The 25,639-nt window shown below is 36.9% G+C and overlaps 1 protein-coding gene across 4 annotated transcripts in view; it reads right to left on the bottom strand.

The window, feature by feature from the left end:
• The window catches only part of CADM2 (cell adhesion molecule 2), a 590,742-nt gene that overhangs the window by 30,038 nt on the left and 535,065 nt on the right, over nucleotides 1-25,639 (bottom strand). For 3 of the 4 annotated variants that reach the window (XM_021541238.3, XM_021541246.3, XM_021541256.3), the window contains one exon: nucleotides 19,014-19,133. The exons of the other annotated variant lie outside the window; for it this stretch is intronic. In XM_021541238.3, coding sequence (XP_021396913.1) covers nucleotides 19,014-19,133 — 120 coding nt within the window. The remainder of the gene's footprint in view (nucleotides 1-19,013; nucleotides 19,134-25,639) is intronic. 4 annotated transcript variants of the gene reach the window in all.

Genomic DNA, 25,639 nt, shown 5'->3' with positions numbered 1-25,639 from the left:
CCCAGTGGAGGAGAAGTGCTGATAAATCTCTGCTATATATCCTTTAACATACCTCAAGCACCCTGTGTATTCCTACACCTGTAGCACTACATTAAGCTGAGGTATGACTTTTGTTTTTTCCTTAGCACCTGAAGGTAAAATTGAGACACATTTAATGGATCAGCTCAATAACTTCTTCACCCACCCACCCTAACTCCCCCAAACTATCCAGTCCTGAATATTCCCTTCATATATTCAGTGTAACGTGCACAATTTGATACATGGAATATTTTATACATGAATTTACTGGGTTAGACTCACAACCCTCTAAGCCACTGTTCTTTAACAGCCTTCACTGATGTGCAGAAGCTAAGAGCCTGTTCAGGGTATGTAAAACCAAATAACTTGGATGAAAATGTCTCCACAGATCATGAACTTCTACCCATTGACACCTCTCCAGCTGTTTCCTGTCATTTTTCTCTCACTCACAAATGGGTGAGTATTGACAAAAAACAAGAGTAAAATCCACACATTTCTCGATTTTCAGGGCTAAAAGTCAGTTTAGCCCTGAAACTAAACTGGCTGTGCCTTCTCCTGCCTCTGTCCCAGAGGGAGAGGTGTGACTGAGTAGGATGTGTGTCCACTTGGCAGCTAGAGTCCCACACCAGGCATCTCAGGAAACGCAGGGTCAGAAATGACATTCTGCTAAGAGGAAAGAACCACAGCAACCTCACATCTGGTCTCCAGCAGAGGTGCCTGCAGAGCACCATGGCTCTCCTTTCTCTGTCCAAAGAACCACAGCACATCTTCATATGTGCTCCATGACCTTCCTCAACACAAAAAGCAGCTTGAATTTTATCACCACAGGTAAAAATACCACAACAAAGTCTCTAATTACACACCATATTTTTCCAAAGAAAAACCAAAACCAAAAGCCAACAAAAAGTCACAGTATCAATTGTTTCCTTTAACCCACTATAAAAAAAAATCTTATTTTTAAGGCTCCATTCATGGATTTTGTAACTTCTGAATATTGAAAAATGTGGGTTTTTTTTTTGGCAGGAAAAACAATGCATTTGTATATATTATTCACTTCATGATCATATAAATCTTCCTTTATTGAGATCATATAAATCTTCCTTCATTGGTACTATGGTTAAATTGAGGTTTGTCTAATAGTCACCAACTTAATCTGATTCTGTAAAAACTGTGCCCAATTTTTTACCTGTGTTTGCTGTGGTAAATGAATGATGACTTACACAGCAGCATGTTTACATGGTTTGTACATCAGGAGGATTTTAGCAGTAAATTATGTTGTTAGAAGATTTAGGTTAACTATGTTGGATTAAGGTAGAGGGTTGTAGTAGTTGTGATTTAATCACCTCACAATATTCCATATTTTTATCTGTGGTTATAAAATCTGAATTTGTATTACCCCTCTCTCTGCTTTATGTTCCTTATTCCTACCATTATTGTAACAGATGCTCTTTGGGTTTCCCCTATCACTTCTGTTAATTATGGAGCCATTACTGCTATTACAACCTTGAGCCACCCAGGCAGTATTTCTTTGCACACACCACCAGTGCAATTGCCAGATAGTTTGATAATCATTTTCCCACTCAACTCACACAGTAGCTGGCCATAGAGGGAAATTATTTTTCCTTTACAGCAATAAGACTCACATTTGATGATCATTCTCATCAGATGGTATCTTTTTTTCCCTGATAAAGTGAATGATATTGTAGGATGAGTAAATGCCTTTTTCATCGGTAATTTTTATTTGCGTTATTTGGAAGGAGGAAAATTCATAACTTGATTTTATGATGTCTTTGAAGCACAGTGACTTGGCAATAAAGAGTCCAAATTAGTAGTTAATTTTGTTAAATGTGTTATATCACTATTATTTATGGCAATAATGGGGGGGTTGAGCTGCATTCTTAAGCATCTCTGTCTCCTTCACAACCATTATACTTTTATTTAGCTTACAAGTACAATCTTAAATTTAGGGGAAAAACTTGCAAATTCTGTAATAGCAAAAGAAAACATACTTTATTCAAAAACATCCTTTAGGAAAACACAAAAGACGTTTATGACTACATGCATAATGAGTTGCCTGTACACTTTTATGTTTTCAGGGTTGAGGCCTAATTAAAATACACCATGGTACCTTTGAGAAATTATTCTCTGTGACAAAAAGTTCCAGCATTTGCTATTTTTCAATCCTAGCCATGTCCTAGTCTTTAAATTTTACACAAGCAAATAAATGTAACTTTGTAAAAATAATATTTCAAAATAATGCAGACTGCTTAAACAACCTAGTTTTACTGGTTTATAACAAGACATTCTCCAATTCAGACTGCAACTTTTCTTTTTAATTTTTAACAGAAAATTAGGGGAGAAATTGTTTTAGTTTATAGTTCCAAACAATGTAGCGAGAGCACATTTTCCAGGTAGTGTTAGAGACAGAGTGGGCAGGATGACACAAATGCTCACATGTTGCATGAAGATATTTCTTTAGTATCTCTCTCTCACTTTCTTTGTCTCTCCCTGCTATACCTCACTTAGCCAAAAAATTATGGAAGCCTTTTAAAAAAATATCCTAAGCTAATAGAAACTTCTAAAGGGCAAGTTCATGAGGAAAAGGGGCACACAGTGGTGTTTAAAAATGCTGATGATTTGCGTAATGATCACTTCCTTGGTCTGATTTTTTAAAGACCTGTATCAAATGGTTTTTACCTATGTTTGTTGTAGTATGTGAACTCTGCTATGGATAGTATATTTACATTGTCTGTACACCAAAAATACGATAAATTATACTGTACCATATTTATTTTAAGTAGACTGGATGAATATAGAGGTATATTACAGTTGTGATTTAGTCATCTTGTATGTTTTAGTATTTTTACTGGTGGTTATTAAATTAATATATTTTAATTTATTTTTAAAAACATTGCAATAAAAATAGCCTTATAGACTAGTCTATAAGGCTATTAGTAGCTAGACTAGTCTAGCTAGAATAGTCTAGCTATTTTAGTCAACTTTTGGAAAGGCATATACTGATTCAACAATTTTATTGTTTCGAGTAGTAATTAAAGCTATGATTTCAGGTTGTTATGTTTTTCTTTTAAACGATGACAAATATAACATTTTAATTATTTTTTTTCTGTTCAGACAAATCTGAATAAATAGGAATATCTGTACTAGATGGGAAAACACCACCATCCAGTCAAATTTAATTTACAACAAAATGAAAAATGGAATACCTAAAGTTTCCCTTGCTCATTTAGCCATTTTTTTGACTCCAGAGTCTAGAAACTTTCTGCATTGGTGACTGTATTCACATCATTCACTTTTTCCATGTCATTTCTAATTTAATTTAACTGCTGCCACCTCTCTCTCCAGCTCTTCTCCAAGGTGAAGAGTGCTAGTGTGTTTAATCTCTCTTAGCACAGACACCATTTGCAAAGATCAGCCATCCTTCTCACTTTTTTTCCCCCCCTCAATGTGATCACATTTTTTTTTTTTGCTGCTGGGTTAGCAGAACTCCATGCTGCATTTCCAAAGCAGAGGTGCAGTATTTCCAAAGCAGGGAAGGCACACCCTAAGGGGCACTCCTTAAGGTCCACCCCACATTTATGAAGTGACAAAACAACAATTTCTGTTTGGGTTTCTGCCCCTCTCCTTGCTTGAAAATCATTCTTTCTCTCCAGCAAAAGGCAAGAGTGCTGCGGGGTCAGGTGACAGTGACAATGACACCGCAGGGCTCTGACACTTGTTTCCTGGTAGTGAAATAATTAGTACCACTTTAGGTGCCAAATGTAAGATTTTTGTGCTCTTCACAGTCCTGAAATATCTCAAGCCATTTTACAAGTGGCTTGTGAAAAAAAGCTCTACTGGGCAGGAGGGAAAAGGGAGGATTGCCCCCGTTATTACGTGAAGGAAAAATATGCATAATATCTCATAGATTTGTATACACACTTTGATATTGAAAATGATGAACCTTTCCTAATTTAATCATAAAAGTGATTTCAATTTTACATGAACTGCAAGATGACCACGCCTTTCTGCTAAATACTCTCATGATATTAAAAAAGATCTGTGGAATAAGAAAGGGGAATGTTCAGTATATGAGTAAATAGTTTTAATTTGTTTTAAATTTCTGTCTTAAAAATATAGCTGTGCAACTGCTTTCTAGCAACAGCAACATTTAGCATTATCTACTGTGGTACTGCAGATGTTCAGATATATATTTGGAAAATGAATAAAAATTTGAAGTCAAATTACTTTTTCTTTCTTTGAAGCAGGTTCTGTGGACACTTCAGACAAAATTGGGTCTTATCTTAATATTCACACTATCAAAGTTGTGAAGTGCTACATAAAATGAGCAAATAGAGTATATGCTTGATAAGTACATAACAATATAAATGCTTTAAGCTTATCATGAAAATTATTTATCTATAATAACACAGACTGGGTGCCAAGAAAAAAGAACAAACTAAAACCCCTCATTTTTGTTCTACTTGTTTCAGTATGCAATAAGTGAAAAAAAAAGAAAATGCAAATTTTTAGAATATTTGGCCAAGATTATGCCATAGTGTCTTCTAGACAACCTTCCAAATAAACTTTCTGAAATAAAAGTTCAAAGAATGGGGTTTACCCATAATGTCAAACAGGATCCTAACGTCCCACAGACACACATGCATTTAAATTAAAAACCAGATGTAGCTTCCCTGATTTCCATGGGATTGCTGAAACATCCCAACATATGTGTATTTGCAGGATCAGGGCAGGATCTGCAGCCTGACTACTGTCCCTTGTCCAGAAGACAGGAAATCAGGTCATGGGAAGGCACCTAGAAAAGTGTTAATGTTAAGAATATTTTTTGGTTTTATGTGGTCACAAACACATTAAATTAATATGCAATCCTAATATATGTTGAATGTTACGTAATGCTGACAAAAAGTTCTTAAATTTTAGTAAATTTACCATCTGTAAAGTTCAGGCTGAATAACACTGCTGGATTGCAGGTCCCATTTTTGCCATGCTCTTGCCCTGCTATGTATGTAAGGGGTGCTGCCAATGCAGCACAGCTCTGCTGCTGATACATCATTTTCCTTTTGATTGCTGAAAGAAAAGCTGTGGAATGCAGTCAGGATTAGTTCACATTCCTACAACAGTGAGTGGGCATCACGTGTTTTCCTGGGACTTAACCACCTTACAGTCTTAAAGCCCCACTTTTTTCAGTCCTATTTACTTTCATTTTTAGGTTTTTATCTGTATTTTTCTTTAACTGCAATATCGGCAATGCAAAACCAATCATTAATGCTAATGAAATACCAGCAGATAAAACTGAGGTCTTAAGATATAACATGTTGATGGAAAGAATAAATTTATTGACATAGGTCAATCAATTAACAAAATAAATAAGAAGCAGGTGCTTTTTGGGCAGAAAAAGGGTACATTCCATTTGGAAAATTCCATTTACTACATTTGCTAATAAATAACTCACCCATGGTAATTTTTGACCTAAATCTGATGTCTGAAGTTAAGCTTTAGTTGATATTCAGGACTAATGAAGCTGATTCTTGGAACTCTCAACTGACCAAGACTCTGAAATTATTTGACTGCCATTTTCCTTTTTCCCTTTTCCAGCAGCCATCCTTTTAACATACTTTTAATATTGCAATATGGCTAAAATAACTGCCCTTTTCCAACACTGGTCTTTTGAACACAGTACAAAAGACCCTCTTCTAACCCTCACAAAGAGAATTAAAATAGGTTTTTTAAGCATTAAAAAGCCATTTATTGAAGGGCTCCAGCAACAGATGGGAAATCTATGACTGTAAGTCTTCTAAACGTTTGTGTGCCTTTTTAAAAATTACATTATTCCATAACGTGAATCCTTTGATTATAATTTATTTGGAAGGGAAGATGACCTAAATTTTCATGTGTGATATTAAATGTAAAGCTTAGATCTTTCCAGGAACCTCTCTCAACTGGAGGTTTGCAAGTTCCAGTGCAACCTTAGGCAGCTGTGGCTGCCACGATATAAATGCTAGGGATGAATAGAATACAATGGAACAAAATAGAACAGAACAGAAAAGCCATGGTGAAAGGGACCCACAGTGATCATCCAGCTCAACTGCCTGATTGCTTCAGGCCTGACTCTCAAAAATCTTGATTGATGGCATTGTCCAAAGCCTCCTAAACACTGACAGGGATGGGACATCTCCCACCTCTCTCTCCAGGAAGGCTGGTTCAGTGCTTGACAACTCTCTTGGTAAAGAAATGTTTCTTAATGCCCAGTCAGAATCTCTCCTGGTGCAGCTCTGAACCATTCCTGCCACTGGATGCCAAGGAAGAGATCAGCACTGCCCTCTTCACTTCCCTCCTCAGAATCAGCCTCTTTTTCTCCAGACTAGACAAGCCCAGAGCTCAGTTAAATGGATTAAAGTCAATTCTGACTTTACCAGACAATACCCACAGTATTATTCTGAGTACATTCCTTTTTAAAATTAGTTAATCAATAGTAAAAGTGAGATAAATAAAAGGTGAATGATAATAAGAAAAAATGTGATAGAGAAATATGAGGTTGAAATGGGCAACAATAGGGAAATCAAAGCAGTTACAATGCACAGAAGAAGCCACTAATTTTCTTTTATCCAGCTTTGTTTTTCCTATTGCCTTCCTCAATCATCTGTTTGGCCAATAACAGACCTATTGAATTTTAGACACTTATGACTTTAAATACTCACTAAGAGTTTTTACCCTGGCTTTTACTGGTTTGTGAAAGCATAAAGAATTAGCAGCATCATTCTGTAGCCAACAAAAGACAGAGAAGGTTTTAGCCATGCCCAATCCTACAAAACCTAAATCAGATGACCCCAAAAGGAATGAAGACTGTTTTAAATTACCTCTTTTTAAATTCTAGGTATTGAGTATGTTTAATTTTGTTTACATTGAGAGACAAAATTGTAATATAGGATTTTGTTTGAATACTGAACTCAAATACTGCCATGTATCAACCAACCATAGATTAAAAGAATTCTTCATAAAATGGTTTAATATAGTAGGATTTTGAAAGCTGTTCTGTCTAGAAACCAGGACAGTTACTAATAGGCTTAGAAGCCTATAAAAACAGGTAACACATTTTCAACAGTAAAAAACAATTAAAAAAAACCCCTCTGAATATATTTGAGCAGCATTAACTTCCAAAGCCCTTGAATCTGCTCCTTATGTTCTATCTTCAGAATGCAGCTTAACAGTTCATCACTTTTTTAATAAAACAGACACATTTGAAAATGTTTTTTTGACTGACCCATGTGTTGTTCATATTATAAGCATTATTTTTTATTTTATTATATACAAGTGCATGCAGGCATTGCCTATATAAAAAACAAAACACAACAAAAACCCAGAAGAAAAAGTTTCTTGCCCTTGAACTTTCCTGATGTTCTTAATTTCTCCATAACACTGCAAATATAACAAGAACAAGATGTTTCAGACTGCATACAAGCCATCTATTTTATTATAGGGTTGAAGGCAAGCCCACACTACTGTGAATTTCTGTTGTGTATGAATTATTCCCCTGAATGTGTATTTAGCTGAGAAGAACTATGCAGAAATCCTACAGTCCACTCACATTTCTTAATAAATATAAAGAAACACATTCTGTATGGGAAAACGAGACTGAAATCTCTGAGTGTCATAGTAGTAATTTGAAATAAATTTTTAAACAGAAATGATTTGGTAACAATTAGTGAGTACTACTCAAAAGCACCAGAAAGAAAAAGGTGACAATTTTCATCAGAAAAAAAAAAAATTAACATAATTCCCCACAGTCACGCTATAACAGAGGGACCTAAGATAAAAACAACAAAAAATCCCATAGGGACTGGGAATCCATAAAACCACTCACAAATTACTTGGCACAAGGTCTTGTGGTGGAGGAGAGCCAACCTGAATGCAATATAAGTCTAATTTCTTCTTAGTGTTACTAATTCCAGAACTATTGGGAACAGATGCTTTCAATATGAACTCGAGGGATAGGGCTCTGGAATTAGGCAACCCTTAAAACTTAAATGACCCAGGGCTTCTATTGTTTTCAAAATCACACATTTACCCCCAAAACCCACAACAACAGTCTGACATATGGATGTCCACACACACAGTAGCAACTCAGCATTCACACTAAAAAAACTGCATTGTAAGTGATAAATGAGTTCAGAATTGGTGGCAGTAATTGTGCCAAAGAATCTCAAAGTGTGCTCAATATTTGTGATTCAGCCCAGTAACAGAGTGGATTCCTGCACTGGATGCAGTAATTGAGTGAAACTCAAAGATAAACATGAGAAATCTTCCTCTGTACAGAAAACTGTGCCAAAAATAAAACCTCAAAAACTTTACATATTAATTTTCTGTGATATCCCCATTGTCTAACAAATTAATATAGTTTTAAAAGCCAGCTTCTGTCAAGTGTGTCCAGGGACCCGGTCCAAAGTCAGTGCTGAAGTCCATTACAGCACTTTGAATTCATTAAAATGAAACTTGTCTCTTCTCTGTTGGGTGCTGAGTGCACTTCATGACCTGATGTGTATACAGCAGAGACTTGTTAGCCACAAGAAAAGAAGCATACAAAAGAAATAAAATGTCTTCCTCAAATTGTCAATCTGGGGGAATTTTCTTTCTTTTCTTTTTCTTTCTTTTTTTTCCCCTTTTTTTGATATATTCCCATAAAGATTTATATTCTGGCCTTTGTTGTCTGGGATCCTTGTCTCTTACCCTTTATGCCAGAAAAGGAAATTGTACATTAAGGTAAATTGCTACTCCTGATACTTCTTTTCCTTGACTGATGGTTTTCTATTACAGGCTTGCAAGAATTCAGACTGGAAAGAAACCCAAGCATCTTGATTGAAAAGATTTGATACATTCTTTTCAAATTCATGCTATCTAAATCACAGCAGGATGACTTGTAATCAAAGTTTTTCAAAAAGAACATAAATTTGGGGAAAAGGAAAAGGCCATTCAGCCTATTGCAAGTCATCCTGGTTAACACAGTTCTTCCAGAATAGTATCTCCCTTCTTCTTTAATGACCCCAGTGCCTCCAATTCCAAACTTGGCACAGTAGGCAATTGAAAAATTGTATTTCTTTTTGAGTGAAAAGTATTTCCTTGTGTTGGTTCTGAATTTCATTTCTTCAGTCAGTCAGTTCCAGTTCTGCTTCCCTGTTCGGTCTTTTATAGTCAGCCAAACAGTGAGTCAAGTGTTATTGAATAAGGTTTTCCACCCTGTATTTCTCAGAGTAGATGAGTTTGTAATTCTCTCTTTTTCTCAATTTTGCAGCAACAAAAAATGAACTCAGCTGTGATTACGAGACCGTGGACTTCAAACCAGACTTCTCTTCCACTCCTTTCCTTTAAAGGTGTGTTTGAAGTTAATCTTTTAAAACTCTGGCATTTGATTTTTGTTCACCTGTTTGTCTTTGCTGACTGCTGACAGACACCCACGTGCCAGCCCCTCCAGGCACTGTGGCACCCCCATTCCTCCACAGTGCACTCACTGAATCTGACACAGAAAAGACATCTCAAGTGACTAACATAGAAAAAAAAAACCCAAAAACCCAGGCATGTGATTCAACAACTTATTTCAATGCTCTGAAAAATGCTAAAAAGAAAGAAAAATTACCTTAAGAATACCCTTTTTTGTATTCACAGTCTCAATAACTTCATGTGCAAAAATTAATAGGTTGGGTTAAATAATCTCCAAAGTCACTCTGTAGATTTTGCTTTTTTTTTTTTTTTTTTTTTGTTCTGGGAATGCTATAGCTTCAAGTTTCACCAAGGTCATCTTTCATCCAAAAAACTTAATATAATTAGTATCAATTCTGCATTTTGTGAGGCTCACACTGGAAGTTATTAACTGTGTTTCAAGTGGAGTGTCAGAGAAACGAAGGGCAGAGAGAGTAATCTTTTCAGCTTCAAAGGCACAGTTGATGACTTTAGTTCACTGGTTTGTGAGAAAGACGTGCATTTTTTATTAAAGGTGTTAGCAATACATTTGAAACTATAAGCATTTTTCTCTCTTTTTTCCTTCCTTATTTCTAGAACTTGGCACCACTTCAGTCTTTTTTTTTAACATCCCACATGGCACTGGAACAGTTGCTTTAGATGTCCTTGTTATTAGCTATAACAATATTTAGTTGTACACTTTTTCTTGTAACTTTATCAATACCCTGACACAACAGAACTTGCCAAAATCTGCCTTATCCAGTTATAAATATAAAAAAAATATATCAGTTTTTGTGGGTAGTGCATTTAAAATACCATAAACACCTCTCTAAATAAAGTAAAACTAAACTTTGTGATCCCATATAAATACAGCAATAGTGAAGGACATTCAATAGCAATTGCTTAATCTTTCTTCCTGCTGTAAGAAATCAAATCTATTGCCCTTAAAACTCATCTTTAAAGATGTTCTTGATAACATCGTTAAAACCAACCAAAGTCTTAATAAGTTCCTAAAGATCTTATTCAATTCTTTCCAATGAAATTCAAGAAACAATTTCAAAGCATATTTACAGAGTCTTCTTTACAATAAATATTTGCCTTTGAGAAGAAAATGCATATGGAACGTGAAGCCTTCAAGAATCAGTCTGTGGTTGTTAACCTCAAAGACACTGAAGTGAGAAGCAAGGCTCAAGTTTGCAACAGAGATGAAGAGAAACACCAAGGGGAATTGCAGATTTTCTGTTTCTTTAGGTCCTAAATTAAGTCTACGTATGTTCTGGTGCATGCTCTTTAATAAAATAAAGGTTTCTGTGTCTCATTATAAATCTATAAAACAGAAAACTATACAAGAATTTAGGCTAACTGACCCAGCAGGTCCCCCTTGACTGAGCAGATCACAGATTTTATCTGTGAATAACACACCAAAACTACATAAAGTCCCGCTGGAAATTAACGAGCTTATCTATAGGTAAAGTTTTACTTAGAAGAAAGGAAAGTACAGCCTGTATTTCTGTAGAGGAAATACTCTGGATGTCTGCAAGCCATTGTCAAGCTTATGGGGCAGTACTGACACTAAAAATTGCCTGTCTCTCTTTGGACTGGAAAATCCAGATACATCTACTTCAGAGCTACATGCAAGTGAGATGGGATAAACTCATTTAACCAAACTGCTTGTAGAGATGTCACCAAAATATTTTGAAATCAGTAGAATTCTGGCTTTTAAAGCAAGAGGTATACAAAACCACACTTTTAAAAAAGTTATTATTTTGAAAATCACGTTTTAAGCCTGAAGAGAGGAGGAAGCTAGTATGAATAATATAGTTTTCATATCTTGTTTACAACTGAATGTTTAAAACCACTAGCTTGAGGTTAGCAGCCAACTAGAGGTCAGTTGAAAATGATCAGTGTGACTCTGGTGTAGTACTTTACACAGAGCTGGTGACACTGATGACTTCAGTCCTTCTTCCCAGGGACTTTTTTGGAAATGCCTGTACTTCCCTGCTAGCTGCACCTGGAGGCTGAGCAGAAGGAGAGCTAACACCTTACAGCCTGTGACACCTGAGGAAAGGTCTGAGGCTGAACTCAGAGCAAAGGATGCTCTTGGCAGGCACTAAAAATGCTTCCAGCAGAAGGGACTCTTAATTTGGAGAACTTCTTGTTCTGCAAGTTTACAATAGAGACTGTCAGACTGCATAATTCATATGCAGTAGAAAAAAAAAAAAAAGAAAAAAAAAAGCCAAAAAAAAAACCCCAGTGTGATCAGAGCTTAGGCTGGGAATGTTTGAATTCCTGACGCATTGCTGAAGCCTCTCTGGAGCTCAGCTATATAATGGAATCTTTATCAGACCATCAACCAATTGTGATACTTATCTGCACAGCCTTGCATTTTGGGTTAAGTGATAATCCATCAAGGCTGGAAATCATTGTGTACTTTTTAAGTTGCCTACTTCATTACTGCAAGCTGACAGCTGGATGGATTTGTTAGCGCTAGAAATATTTGTCCCAGACACAAAGAGCAGGTTCCTAATATATGATATTATGATATTTTCTTTCATGTATTCAGCATGCCTGTAGCTTAATCTATGTCTCATTTATGATATTCATTTACTTGGTAAACTATTCAGATCATGAAATCTATCTTTATTTGTTCCAGAATGCAACAGCCTAATTTCATGAATAATATGACCAAATAATGTGTAATAATGACAACGGTCTTCATCTTATATCATAATGGCTGTTAAGCACAGAAAATTGCCATTTTATAAATGGCACAGGTTTCTGCTTTAGTTTGTAAAGGTAAAAATTGCAAAGCACAAGTTCTTTTCATGGCAATGGAGGTAACTAGCCTCATGTGGGTCATGTTGCCAGAAGTTCTTTTGGTAGTTAGACTGCATGAGTGATGTTGCCTTGAGGATTACTCCTGGATTGATATTACAACTATAAAGCATCTTTTAAAAGTATCTGAGAACTGGAAATTCCACACAGAAGCATTTGGGTTTGATTTTGGTCTGCTCACAACAGACATCAGAGTATCTCTGTTTCCATTTTTCAGCATGTAGTGATAATGCAGTTTTATATTTAGCTTCACACTGCATGAAGGATTTAATCCTTCCAGAACCACATTCAGCTGCTCTTACTGCCCTGTTGCCCCTGAGACACATGAAGATATCTCATGTGGATGCACCAATACCCCAAATTCCTATCCATAAATTAAAAAAAAAAAAAAAGGTTATTTTCATACCATGTTTGTACAACCTCTTGCTTGGAGCTGGCATGGTTTTGGTCTGTGGTCACCATGCATGTGAACACATAATATTTGCCATTATTCTAATTCTGTGGGGACATAGAAATCAGTAGGAATCCCGCCAATAAAGTATGAAACTGTTTGAGAACATTTGTTGTTTTGGTTTTTAAATATTTTTGTTTGTTTTGTGGGGTTTTTTTGGGGGAGGGGTGTTGAAGGGAGTGGTTTAATTTTTCTTTTTTTTTTTTTTTTCCCAGATTATGTTATAAGAAGGTTTTCCTGGCTCTGTATCTATCAGAGCTGAAAACCAAAGAGCTCTGAGTTAGAACAGATGCTACAAGCTCCTCTGTTAATCTTAAATGTCTGAACTTTGAGAATTCACAGCACTAATTGCACCACTAAGCCTGACTAGTGGAATGAAACCCTAATTAGATGGTGCTTCAGAAAAGGAACAAAACTGTGCAACCCCTAAAACAGGCACTGTGGATGAGTAAGCCTGATGAAAATATTGCTGTAGAACTTAAGAAACTCCCTGTTCACAAAGGTATATTTTGATATTAAAAAAAATCCAACAGTTTGGCCTACCAGCTGGTTGCAGATGCTAGGGAAGGTTTTTCAGCCATTACTCAGCTGTAGCTTGTGGATGTTTCACCTGAGTAACAGCTCTGACAACGACAGCCCTGTTCAGAGATTTTGGAAATGAGGCCTGGAAAATAAGTTTGAGATCTCATAATGGTCTAACATGGGTTTATCGTGATTTTTTAACACACCATCTATATAGCTGAGGAACAAGTAGATTGTAAAAATAATGGTAATGAAAGAAATCAGTATAAAATCAAGAGACAGCAATTCTTGAAAGATGGATGATGATGACTTGAATGTCTAATGGAAAAAAAAAGTATCTAAGGCTGTTGTTTGAATCTCAACTTGTTCATCCTTCTGACAAATCTAGACCTTGGGTAAGCCAGTAGGAGACTAATGTAAAAGTAGGGAGAAAGAAGAAATAAAACCTAGAAAGTTCTAATTTTCCTACACAGTTTAACCAAACCCAGCCACGGATTAGGTTTTATGTTACTGCTACAACTATAAAGTAATATATAAATGAACTGGCTTTTAGCTGGCTGTCATAGGAAACTGCTTTTAATGTTAGACAAGGATCATTTTTTTTATCAGAGCTGAATGCAAGTAAACATGCACAACTATATTTAAAGTGTAAGCCTACCCTTATCTCCTTTGCCTCTCACATATTCTATAGCTTTTCCTTGCTTTGTTGTTTCTCTCCTCATCAATATCTCAACTTGCCAAGTTATTCAGATTATGGGAAAAAAAAATCATAAGGAAAGAACTGATGATGTTTAGCATTTTTTGATAGGAAAAAGTATGAGAACTACAAGTATTGTTCAAGTAATTTCTGCATTTAAGCTGCCTATAATGACACAGTTATTCTATTATGGTTGGATTTAGTTTTTTTTTTTTTAATTTTTAATAGAGACTTTAAGATAAAACTAGGAAAAAATAAAGAAAGTAACCTAATTTTTTAGCTAGGATGGTTGTCAGTTATGCTACTTAAAAGAAATATTCACACTTAAAGTCACAATAACATCCTCAATCCCCTCCTTATGCCACTGTAAACTCTGGAGTTTAGCTCCACAGATTTCCTTTAGGAAATCTTTATTTTATACCAGAGCAAAACCAAAAAAAAGCAAAGTTAATTATAATAAGGCATGGATTTCACTGATATATAAATGTGTGCAATTTTTGGCTTTGTGGTCACCCTGACAAACAAACTCTTGATCCCTCCAGTGCAGCTGCCTGGGAGCAGCATCACGTCTGTGCTGCACACAACAACTTCTGGAGATGTTTTCAGGCATTGCTATATAAAGCTTTGAACATTCTGGTACAGTCACCATCCAAGTGAGTCAGCTGAGCCTGAGTCACTCTGATACGTGCCATCAAATGGAATGGATCTGTCTTTTGAGATTGGGATTGACATTGTTACATTTCCACCTGTTTGGGTGGTGATGGTGGAGGCGAGAGTTCAGTCTTCAGTAAAAAGTAAAAAACAAGCAAGTTTTATAACCTCTTTTACTTCTTATGTTCCTTGATAGAAATAAGGATTTAAAACAAAACAAAATGTTCTGTTTGTGTGTGTGTGTGTGTGGGGGGGGGGGGGGGGGGATGGGTGGTGATTAACATGACAGCCCATGGGAAGGTTTTATGTACATTTGTGTGCACAGGCTTTTTCCCTCTGTGAATACAGAAACACAGAGCTGTTCTGACTTGAGGTGGCTTCTCCCAGACTGTTAAGCACACTCCCTCTCCACCTACAGGTCTTGGAAAGATTGGCACAGCACCACCTGAATTAACTTTACACTAATAAAGAATTTCTCTAATGGAAGCACCCCACTGTTGCGGCAAATCCACAATCCTCTTGTGCCTCTTCCCAATCATAAAAGGGAAAAAGTGCATGGATCCATGCACAGCTTTCACAAATAACATTACATCAATCTGATAGAAAGACTGATGTAGATATTCATACAGTGTATAATTATTCTTTCAGTACTCCTCCAGATTTGTTTCTTCTCATACATTTTATTCTCATTTTGTCGTACATTCCTCATCACGGTTATTAGGCTTTAAGATACCCTTGACAAATATATAAAGGGCAATATTCCTCACTGGCATCAAATTATGTTTATAGTTTTTTGAGTCAGTAGGTAATGTACCAGTAAAAGAATAATTAATTCCTGAAGGACTGAGAGCAAAAACAAGCATATGTTTTCTGAAAAAGTGAAAAGTTTGACTAAACAGAAAGTTTATGAATTATCATGCTGTCATCCAACTGGATCAGTAGCCTTTTTCATGTTGTTTACTAAATGCCAGGCAGATTAGGACAGCAATGAATCACATGGTTCCACAATTAACTGATGACTTCTGGAGAATTTTCTTTCTTATGAATTAAGGTTTTTGATAATGAGGAGGTACAATAATCAGAATGCAAAATGCTTTGGATTCACAGATTCCATTGGCTTTTTACACCCTGTATCATATGCCTGCAAAGACATTTCCTGTGACTGGATGAGAAGCAATGTGTAATCAAAGTGGACTATGTAAAAGTCATGCAGAAAAGAGGAATGTCTTGTAAAACTTACCTGAGGAGATTATTAAGAATGAAGCACTAATTTCAGAACAAAATTAGTGAAATCTGTCTAGAAGGTTTATTGTGCTATGGGAAACCCAGTTCAAAGATATTATCAAACAGCATACACTGCTACCATCTGTGGAAAACATGTTTCCTTAAGACATGATCCAACAAAGCAAGAGAAAGAAAAAAACAAACTAAAAAAGTTTTGGTGTTTGAGACTATATGGATAGTTTCTCAACTTAATGTCCTTATATATTCTTTAATGTTAAAAATCTTATTGTAATACGAAGCAGAGGTGTCAAAGGAAAATATGTTCATGTGATACTTTTTGCTCAGCTAGCAACAGGTAGTACTGAAAAACCTGATCTTCTCTGAAATGGCTTTTATGTCATTTTTACCTCTGTGGGGTGAGTGCTCTGACATTGGTGAGGAGGTTCAATCTTGTATTCAGGATGGCAGAACTCCACAGAAGGCACTGAAAGTCTATGAACATTATTGTTTACAGGTCCAAGACAGAGAGGGGATGAGGAGACCCAAGGAGATGCACCTTGTCCAACCCCCTCTGCCATGGGAATAAAGTACTTTGAAAGAAAGTCAGGATGAATGAAGTCATAGAATTTAAATAGCTGAATATCTGAAGTCACTGTCTCCCATCCATTTCCAAAGTGTCTCTGCTAAATGTCTTTGCCACTAATACATGGAATCATTTTCCCCACTGAACTTGGAAAATACCTCTTCATCAGAGTCATATTGACTTCTGTTTTGAAAGCAGAACCAAACAAGCTGGTGCCTTCAGCTTCTTTGCAGACCATATCTATGCTTCTTTCCTTATTCTTTGATCTGTTACCATTTGTGGTCATTTTTCACTGTAACATCCCCTCCTACCCCCCATAAGAAACAGCACTCCAGTTTCCACTGCAATCTTCCACTGTTGACTAAAACACCCATTACTTCAGCCTTGTCCTCATTGTTCATGATTAATTTCCTTATTTTTGTTACTCATCTAGTGTATCTCTAAACACTTTAGTTTTGTTAAATTTCTCACAACTTGCTCATTTCATTTTGCACCCGTTTTCATGTTTGTTCCACATTGATATCTTCCATTATTTATGTTTATAGTAACCTTGTTTTTGTGTTTTAGTGAGGTTTGATATCTTAGACTGTCAAAAAACCCAATTTCATTAGTTTATTACATATGCAGTATTTACTCTGTCTGCATTGGGATAAACTATCATTTTCCTTTCAATACAAGATTTTGAGGAAATGGACTTCCCACACTCATTTGTCCCTTTGAATATCTCCCCAACAGACTCTATCTAACACTTCCTTGAGATTGAAGTGGTCTCATCTTTTCAGCCATTTTGCTGCATTCACTTCTTTCTTTCTGGGAAAAGTGAGTGCTCATGTTTCAGCAATTGATCACTCAATTTCCTTTCTTTTACTTTCTATTAAAGCAGCATCTCTCCAAGTGTAGCATCAAATTACATGCATTCTCCCATGGGTTAGAGCTGAAACTTAGAAGAGAATTCTCCCTTTTCAGACCATTGTATTGATGCTGGACACACAAATAGTGAAAATGAACATTCCACAGGAAAGAAAATGAGGCCCTAAACCACACTTAAGAGGTGAGACAATGCATTAAAAACATCAGTACAATCATAACAATGACATAGTTATGACCACATAACAAGCAGAAGAAAACAATTCATGAAGGGCAGCAAACTTCAGCACAGCACACCAAGAGCATTGTCCTTTCAGGATGTGAGCCCTCAGAAAGCTGGAGGCTTCTGTGCTTTACACAAACCACTCTTTTATAAAGACATGACAATTCCTGTCATTCTGTTCCTTTTCAGGAAATGTTCCTCCTGCAACCTCTTAGACCCATGAATGCTGGGCTGTTTTTCATGGTCTAGCTTTCCTTTTCTGAAGGAAAAGGACTACTACAACACTTTCTCTCTTCCTTAAAATAACAGCTATTTCACATTAAAATATTAAAGATAATATTTTGGTAATATTAAAGATAATATTAAAGAATTTAAAATGTAATTTTAGATCTGATGTCAGTTTATCACAAGAAGGCCACATTATTAAAATATCTGTGCCCTGTGGAGGAAGAATTTAGGTGATCTGATACTATTAGCATCTTTACTTTTGCAAGTTAGGCAACCAGAATTTTAGTTAGTCGTACAAGTTTAGTTAGTGCAAGTTAGTTACTACAACTGACTACTAACAACACATCCAGATACGAAAGATGTCATAGCTGTCTTAACTTTCCTGGCCTAACTGCACCTCATCATGTCAACACTTGCAGTGTGGTAAAATAATATAATTTCCTCTCTTGTGCTACGAAAATTTTCAAGAGACCACATAGGAACCTTCTGCCATTTCATTTACCGCCAGAGATTTGTAGCTACCAGAAGATGATAATCTGCAAAACCTTCTGCAGACATCTTCCCTATTTAACAGTTATCTGATCAGCCACTGAATAAAAGAGTAAAATAACCTCTATATTTTGCTCATAAAGAAATGAAGCATTACTAGAAACATTTGGAAAGCTATAACAGCAAAAACCCCAACAGATGGGGGTCAGGGAGGGGAGAGAGAACTTTTAGCTCATTTACTCTAGCTCTGGTGAGATAACAACACCCCTAAAGTAGGAATGCCTTAACTATAAAAGGCTAACAAGGGTGATGTATCACAGTGCCTCTTTGTTATCAAGCAAGATTTCATCAACAGAAATTCCAGTGCTGAGATACCTAGCTTGTTTTAAAATGGTAGCACCCAAAATAACCAGTCTTAAAAAGGTCACGTTTATTTAAAAATAGCTTGCTTGCATTTTACATTAAAGTTAATTTACTAACCTTAAAAAATTAAATGCAAATGTATACAAATAATTTAAGCATCCTGTCAAAGTTCACATACACACTGCTAGAGCAATGACAACATTCAAGGTCATACGAAATCTTTCCTTAACCCACCTATCACCCTTTGGATTATTCTGTTAAATATACACTGAACTGAATGCTTGCACCCTCTCTTAAGCAACTTATATCTTTGTTTAAAAAAAAAAAATCAAAACCAAAGCTATTTCCTATTTATCATGTGCTTCCCAGGCCATAACAAAGAAGGATACTGTACCTCTGATGCTGGTGGCTGTTGCCGATGTGGTTGTGCTGGCTGTTAAGGCTACATTGGTTGTGACTGTTGCAGTGGTAAGGGAGGGGATGACAGTAGTGGGAAGCAAAGTGTTGAAAACATCTGGTGAGTGGAAAAAAAAATATAAAATAAAATCATATCATGCAAACAAAGGAGAACCATAATAGTGGTTTAATTTGTAAATACAAGTATGTTGAAAATGACTAAATTAAAACATGATTAACATAAATTATTACAGGTACAACAGGGTACCTTTAAATTCTTGACATTTATCACTCTCAATTTTTATAGTCAATCTTTGAGCACACAGAATTTAACAATCTGTTAAAATGACCACATTTCCACAGAACGAGAGAGTGACAGTTTAAGTGACAAGAATCCATTTCTTCGCTGAGCCATTTTAAATGTCTCATGTAGTAGAAACCATATACAGATGAAACATGCTGTGTCAGAGTGGGAGATGAAAAAAACAACACCATCATGCTAAAATAAACACACACATGTTAACAAGAAATGGCTGTATGTTAAAACACCCACTTTCAGACAGACTCAATGAAGGGAAAAAGGGGAGAAAATTCTACTAACTATAAGAGCTGCTTTTTCCGGATTGCTTTTCTTCTTCCCACACATTTGCTTAAGACACAGTTGTCTGCTAAGATCCAGAGCAGAATATATTTCAAAATCTTTACCCTAATTTGTAGGCACAGTCATATTTCAGTCATCCTTAATGCTTACAATTTATTGTTAGTACACATCAGTATTTTTCTAAAACATCTTCAAACTGAAAATCAGAAATTATAATAATATTACTGATAAAAAAGCATGCATGCAAGTCAGAAAAAAATTCATACAAAAAATGATGACAGCATCCTATAAAACCCTTCAGGTTTTGCCCAAGCAAGTGCAGGAATGCCAGGATTAGAAGCATGACTGTTTCTCTGTAGAGGATACGAGAACACCTGATGCAGAATGCTCCAGCACAGAGCAGAACATAACCAGATGTACACATATAAAATACTTTGATTACACTGCCAAAAGCAATAAAGACCAATATGACTTTGCTTATAAGGTGATTGCAGGTTTTAAAGAACAAAAAAACCAAAAGCTCTGAAGAGTAGAGAAAAGCCCTTCTGAGAAGACATAAGCATCTGACATTTTTCAGATTATTTATATTGCAGGTTTGAAAGGGAAGGACTCGTTTCTCAGCAGTTGATGGTGAGCAACCCATTCCATACTGATTTCACTGAAAATATTTCTGAAGGGTGCTATTCAGTGCAATAAAAGAGCAAAAGTCTGACCCACAATCTGTCTTCCCTTGCTCTGGAAAGAAATGCAATTGGTCCCTGAGTACCATCAATTCAGACTGAAATCAATGGAAGCTGAAGTAGCTCAGAGCTTTTCAGTATTGGGCCTTACAGAACACACTTCAGACACAGAATCCTTGAGTTCAGCATTGCATAATTACTCTCTTAAGGCTTCAAAGTAGCATGCTTACCTTATTTCCATGCTGGATGACAGATTATTTTCCAAATATAAAAGTCTCCTTGTTAGCTACTCTGTAAATCACCTACTATTTTCTGTATTCCTCTAGTTTTGATAAAAAAATACCACTATGCTCTCTGGAATCTATACCTGTGTGATGTTCTACTTCTGAAGCCAGAAGAAAACAAAGATCCATCTTTCATCTCTACACTGATTTTTAATCTAATATACACTGATATTTAATCCAATTCCCAGTATGAAATATTCTCAAGACAGAAAAATTAGAACAGGCTTTTAAAACCCCTCACAATTGTAGCCATATTAATCACCAGGAATAATGATAATATTACCTGGAGGGTGAGTACCACAATAATGAAATAGAACTGAGTATAACAAGCATTAGAAATAAATTAACATGTTAAAAAGATACATGTCATATGTGCTGATCTATGCAATTTCTTCTCATAAAGGGAAACTCCTTCCCTGATAAGTATCTGTTAAAAATTAAATCAAAGAGAAAAAAAACCCCACCTACATTATAAGGAGATCAAAACCTTGCTTATTAGGAAAGCTGTATGCATCATTCTTGTACGTAAAAGTAATTAGTGTGACTCAGGGTTCCATTCATTATCTTTCTTAAATACCAATTACTTAAGACTGCAATGACAAGTTATAGTTTTATGACAGAGCTATCCAATCTGCAAGCATGCTGTTTACCTATTTTACCAAATAATAGCTTACATGAATCACTGATGAACATAGAACTTTCTGGTTTCTCTTCAGATTGAAACATTTCAAACAAGATTTGTAATTTTAAATGAAGGGCTACCTAGGAAGCAGTCTAGCTACCATGAACTAGGATATGTCAGTGTTTTAATACAGATGTGATCTCATCAGATTAAAAATAATGAAAGCTTGTGCAGATATTAGTTTCCTGATGAAAGTCATAAACTCTGATGCCAAACATCAAAATGGAAGCCTGAAAGAAAATCTCTCTTCTCAAAAGGGATGCAAAAGCAAGGAAGAGCATTTGGTTTCTTTCTTTGCAGAGTGAGGTGAATTTCACTGTGCAAATGACTGCACTCTGTCTGCTTTGCTCACAGCAATGCCAGCACTTGCTCCTAAAGACCCCAGCACAAGACAGAAACCAGGAATCAGCAGCCTGAGGAGTATAACATTGCCCAGGCAATAAAATCTAAGGCTGTTCTGGACACTAGAAAGATTTGTTTTGTACCAGTTTACATTCAAGGCTCTGCCCAGTGGAACACTCCATTAACAACATGAGAGTCTGCAACAGGAATGTGCAAAGTAACCAAATAACTCATAGCTCTCCAGACAACACTTTTTGAATGCCTGGGTCATATGTCATCCTTAAATCCTCTCTGGACAGCCCAGATCCAAGCATTCTGAAATGATCCCCACCTTGGAAAGACCTGTGTGGATGGTGCCTGCTGGGTCTGACAGAATGACTCCTACCAGTTCTTCCAAGATTTATGGATTCTTATGAAAACTTTGCCTTGAAAAGGCTATTGCATAAGAGAATACAGAATATGCAGTTCAAGAAATAAACTAGAAGCAATGTCCAATGTTCCTCAGTCTCATCATGCATTGCAGGTGTAGGAGGTAAATGGGTTTGGAAGTTCCCAAAAGAGTATGGACTACAGATTAAAAAAATGATACTAAACAGCATTAGGCCATAAACATCTGTTTAAACCATATGCATCACTGTGCTTCATAGAGGGTGTCCTGCTCCATTTCATGCCAGAAAAGAGAATTACAGTTTGACCTCTTTCTAGTCCTGTAGGACTTTTGGTCTTTTATTTTTTTTTAATGCAAAGCAAACCTATCTTATTTCACTAACGAGGCACACGCTGTCACCCAGAGCTCCCTGCTGGCAGCTGCTCAGAACATGCTGTCATAGGGACAATGTAGATTTGTCCTCCTGAGCTTTCTGTATCTGCATCCACAGAATGGATTTGCAGATTTCTGCCCAAGAAATCTGTGCTGGAGTGAAACTAAATTCCACTTCCTTGTCTTGCAATTTGTGACTCTAGTTGTACACAATGTTCAGCTGAAAATGAATTTTTCTTTATGCCTCTCATGCCACTAAATACCAAGGATCATTATGACCAAGGGACCTTGCAAAGCAGAACTTTTTAATTCAAGTAGCCATACCCAAATCGCTGCACAGATTGCTATTTCAATAATACTAAAGTATTAATCCTTAGCCTCCTGTGAAGCAGAAAATAGCTATATTTTGCAGATGGGGAACCAAAGAAGATAGAAAAGCCATGCTCAGGAGATCTAGAAGTCAAGCAATAATTGTCTCCATTAATTTTGAAACCTCACTTCTAAAATGGATGTTTGTTGACAGACAGATATTCAGTCAAAAATCCAATAATGTAATTAAGTTGGTATTAACTTCATCATCTTGCTAGCTCTGAAATGCAAACAACTCATGGAGAACTAATTGTTTCCATAAAAGCTGTTTGAAATAGAAAAGGGGTTGACCTTCATGCCAAAGGACTCCCATGGACTATTTGTCACTTCTGTTCCGCAGGTTATACAGGTGAGGCTGGAGCTGGCCATTCAGAAGGAGAGGCGGGCTCCTGACCTTTCTGGTGGCACGGGGAGGTTTGAGCTGAGCTGCAAAGGCTCAGCCAAGACCCCTCATTTCAGCGAGGACCTGTCAGAGCTCGGTGCTGCGGAGAGCAGAGGAAAGCTCTGGAAAGCTGTTCCCTGTGGCACTGCTGCTTGCTAACACACCACAGGCAGGAGCCAGGGGAGAGCTGAAGGCTGATTCCCAGTGGATGGCGGAAAGAGGAACAGGCAAACTGGGCTTGGCGAGTGTTGTGGTTTGACACGCAAAAAGAATTTTCTCGGAAGGAAGAGGTCAATCCAGTCAGGGGTCAGGTTTGGATACTGACACTTGGGGTGACCAATTGAAAGTGGACACACCTCTGAGAACACAGAGGGGTTAAAAGCAGAACTCCCAGGAGAACTTTCTCTCCCTTTGGTTCCAGTCAGCGTGCAGTGCAGGATTCCCCCCTGCCCAGCATCCATGCATTGGTGGTGAGAGCACTGTGCATGGAAAAGAGAGGGTCACACTGGCAGATTTTCTCCGGGCGGTGCCATGTGTGACATGGAAGCACAGGATGTGGCAGCTGTGTTTCTCTGGGGGTCTGTGGCACAGGAGAGACTCCTCTCTCCCTCAATGGGCTGAGTATCGATTGTCTGGAGGGTGAAAACCTGATTGGGGTCCAGATTGTGTCTCACTGTGGTTTGTTGGAGTTGGGTGTTGGGAGGAGGAATGTTTTGAAAGGTTTTCATTCTGAATTTTGTGTGTGTGATTTTTTTTTTCTTTCTTTTTTATTTTATAGTAGTATAGTAGAAGTAGCTTAATAAAGGTTTTTTCCCTTGTTATTAAGCTTGGGCCTGCTTTGCTCTGTTCTCGATCGCATTTCACAGCATTCAATTGGGAGGTTGCATTTTCATGGGGGCGCTGGCATTGTGCCAGTGTCAAACCATCACAGCGTGGAAGCTGCTCTTCAGCAGAGGCACAGATGAAAGCTGCTTAGGAGTGGCAGGGCAGTGCTGGGCCAGATCGGCTCAAAGCAGTGCTGAGCCCCACCTGCCCAAAATTTCCCATTTGCTTCTCCTTGCTTGAATTGATGCCGTGTTCTCCTTGCTAAGGCAGAAGACATCCATCCATTTAAGTGCAGGGAGCCTGGATAATTTACTCTCTCTGCCAATTTGGCCCTGAGCATTTTTACTCTCCATTTCCAAAGAAATGAGAAATGGTTCTGTTTGGTTTAGCGGGCTTATGTGAAAGATAGATCTGACCTATTGAAAATATTTGACTTTTTTGGTGAAAACACAACCGATATTTTGACATGACTGAGCACAAATCAGACAACAATAGCTGAAGCTGATAAAAATGTAAAGGCTTTTGTTTCAAGCCTGACAAAGTCTGACAGAAAAATTAAAGGACAGCGTGATAATGATGGATGGTCCTTGCTGTATTTTGACTGAGAATGAAAGAAATTTTAAGTGGTAAACTGAACTGAGTGATGACCTACCTGGGAAACAATCTCACTACCCTGTGAAAAATTTAATCAGTCTGTGATATGTAGCACTAAATAATTTAGCAAGGTTTTAAATTCAAAGGGAGCTGCATTTACCTTGCTCCAAGAAAATGGGATTGAACAAAAGGATCACTCAGCTTGAACATCATGTGCCAATAGCTCCTTAGCACTTAGACTGAATGATCATGAATGCTCATGGACACGAGGTCAAGGGGTTCTTTTTACTAATTGATTCAGATTTATGAACCTCTGAAATGGCAATTATGTGCTTGACATTTTTGCTAGCAAATCAGATGTCATTAAAAATATCCAAACCCTTTTAACAAAAGCTCCATGTAGATCCATATCTATAGTTATACCAATAAAATCTTCAAGTGGATAAGTTCATATTGCAAGACATACACTTGGGCTAACTGGAAAGAATGAACAGGAACTGGAAAGAACAATAGTGTTCTCTTATAGAAAGTTTTGTAGATTGCTGGTTCATTTGTGTTTTGTTTTTTAGGTTTTCCCCCCAGTTTCAAGACCAATAGGTTTCAATAGCAAATTAAGTATTAAAAATTACAGCAAAAAAAGCCTGTTTCCTTTTGTTCTCAAAGAGCCAAGCAAAAAACTTGCAATCTGCACATCCCTGGCCCAAATTATGCCCTTAGAAAGTTAAGAATATAACTCAGAAGAATAAAGCCCATTTCAATGTTAGTATTTAGTACTGGCAGTATGGTGTCATCCCAAATCACTTAAAACAAAGGCCTGATAATACACTGTGGCACCTTTTACAACACATGCTCTGACCAGAATTGCTTGTGACAAAATAAAAAATGTGATGAATATGAAAAAACAAGGTGTAGTAGCAAGTTATTTCTGCCATCTCATTTGACACTGAAATATGAAGAAGTGAGCTGCCCTAAATTGTCTAGAAAGAACTCCTGTAGTGAATATCTCATTTATTTTGTGCATCAGAGCAACAGCAGGACTCACAAAGACCACAGGTGTGTGAAAGGCTGATTTTCCACATGTAAAGCCAGGTCAGGCTCAGGACAG

Source organism: Lonchura striata, chromosome 2 (genome assembly GCF_046129695.1).
Source record: "Lonchura striata isolate bLonStr1 chromosome 2, bLonStr1.mat, whole genome shotgun sequence".
Taxonomy (NCBI): domain Eukaryota; kingdom Metazoa; phylum Chordata; class Aves; order Passeriformes; family Estrildidae; genus Lonchura; species Lonchura striata.
This window is presented reverse-complemented; position numbering and strand designations above follow the sequence as displayed.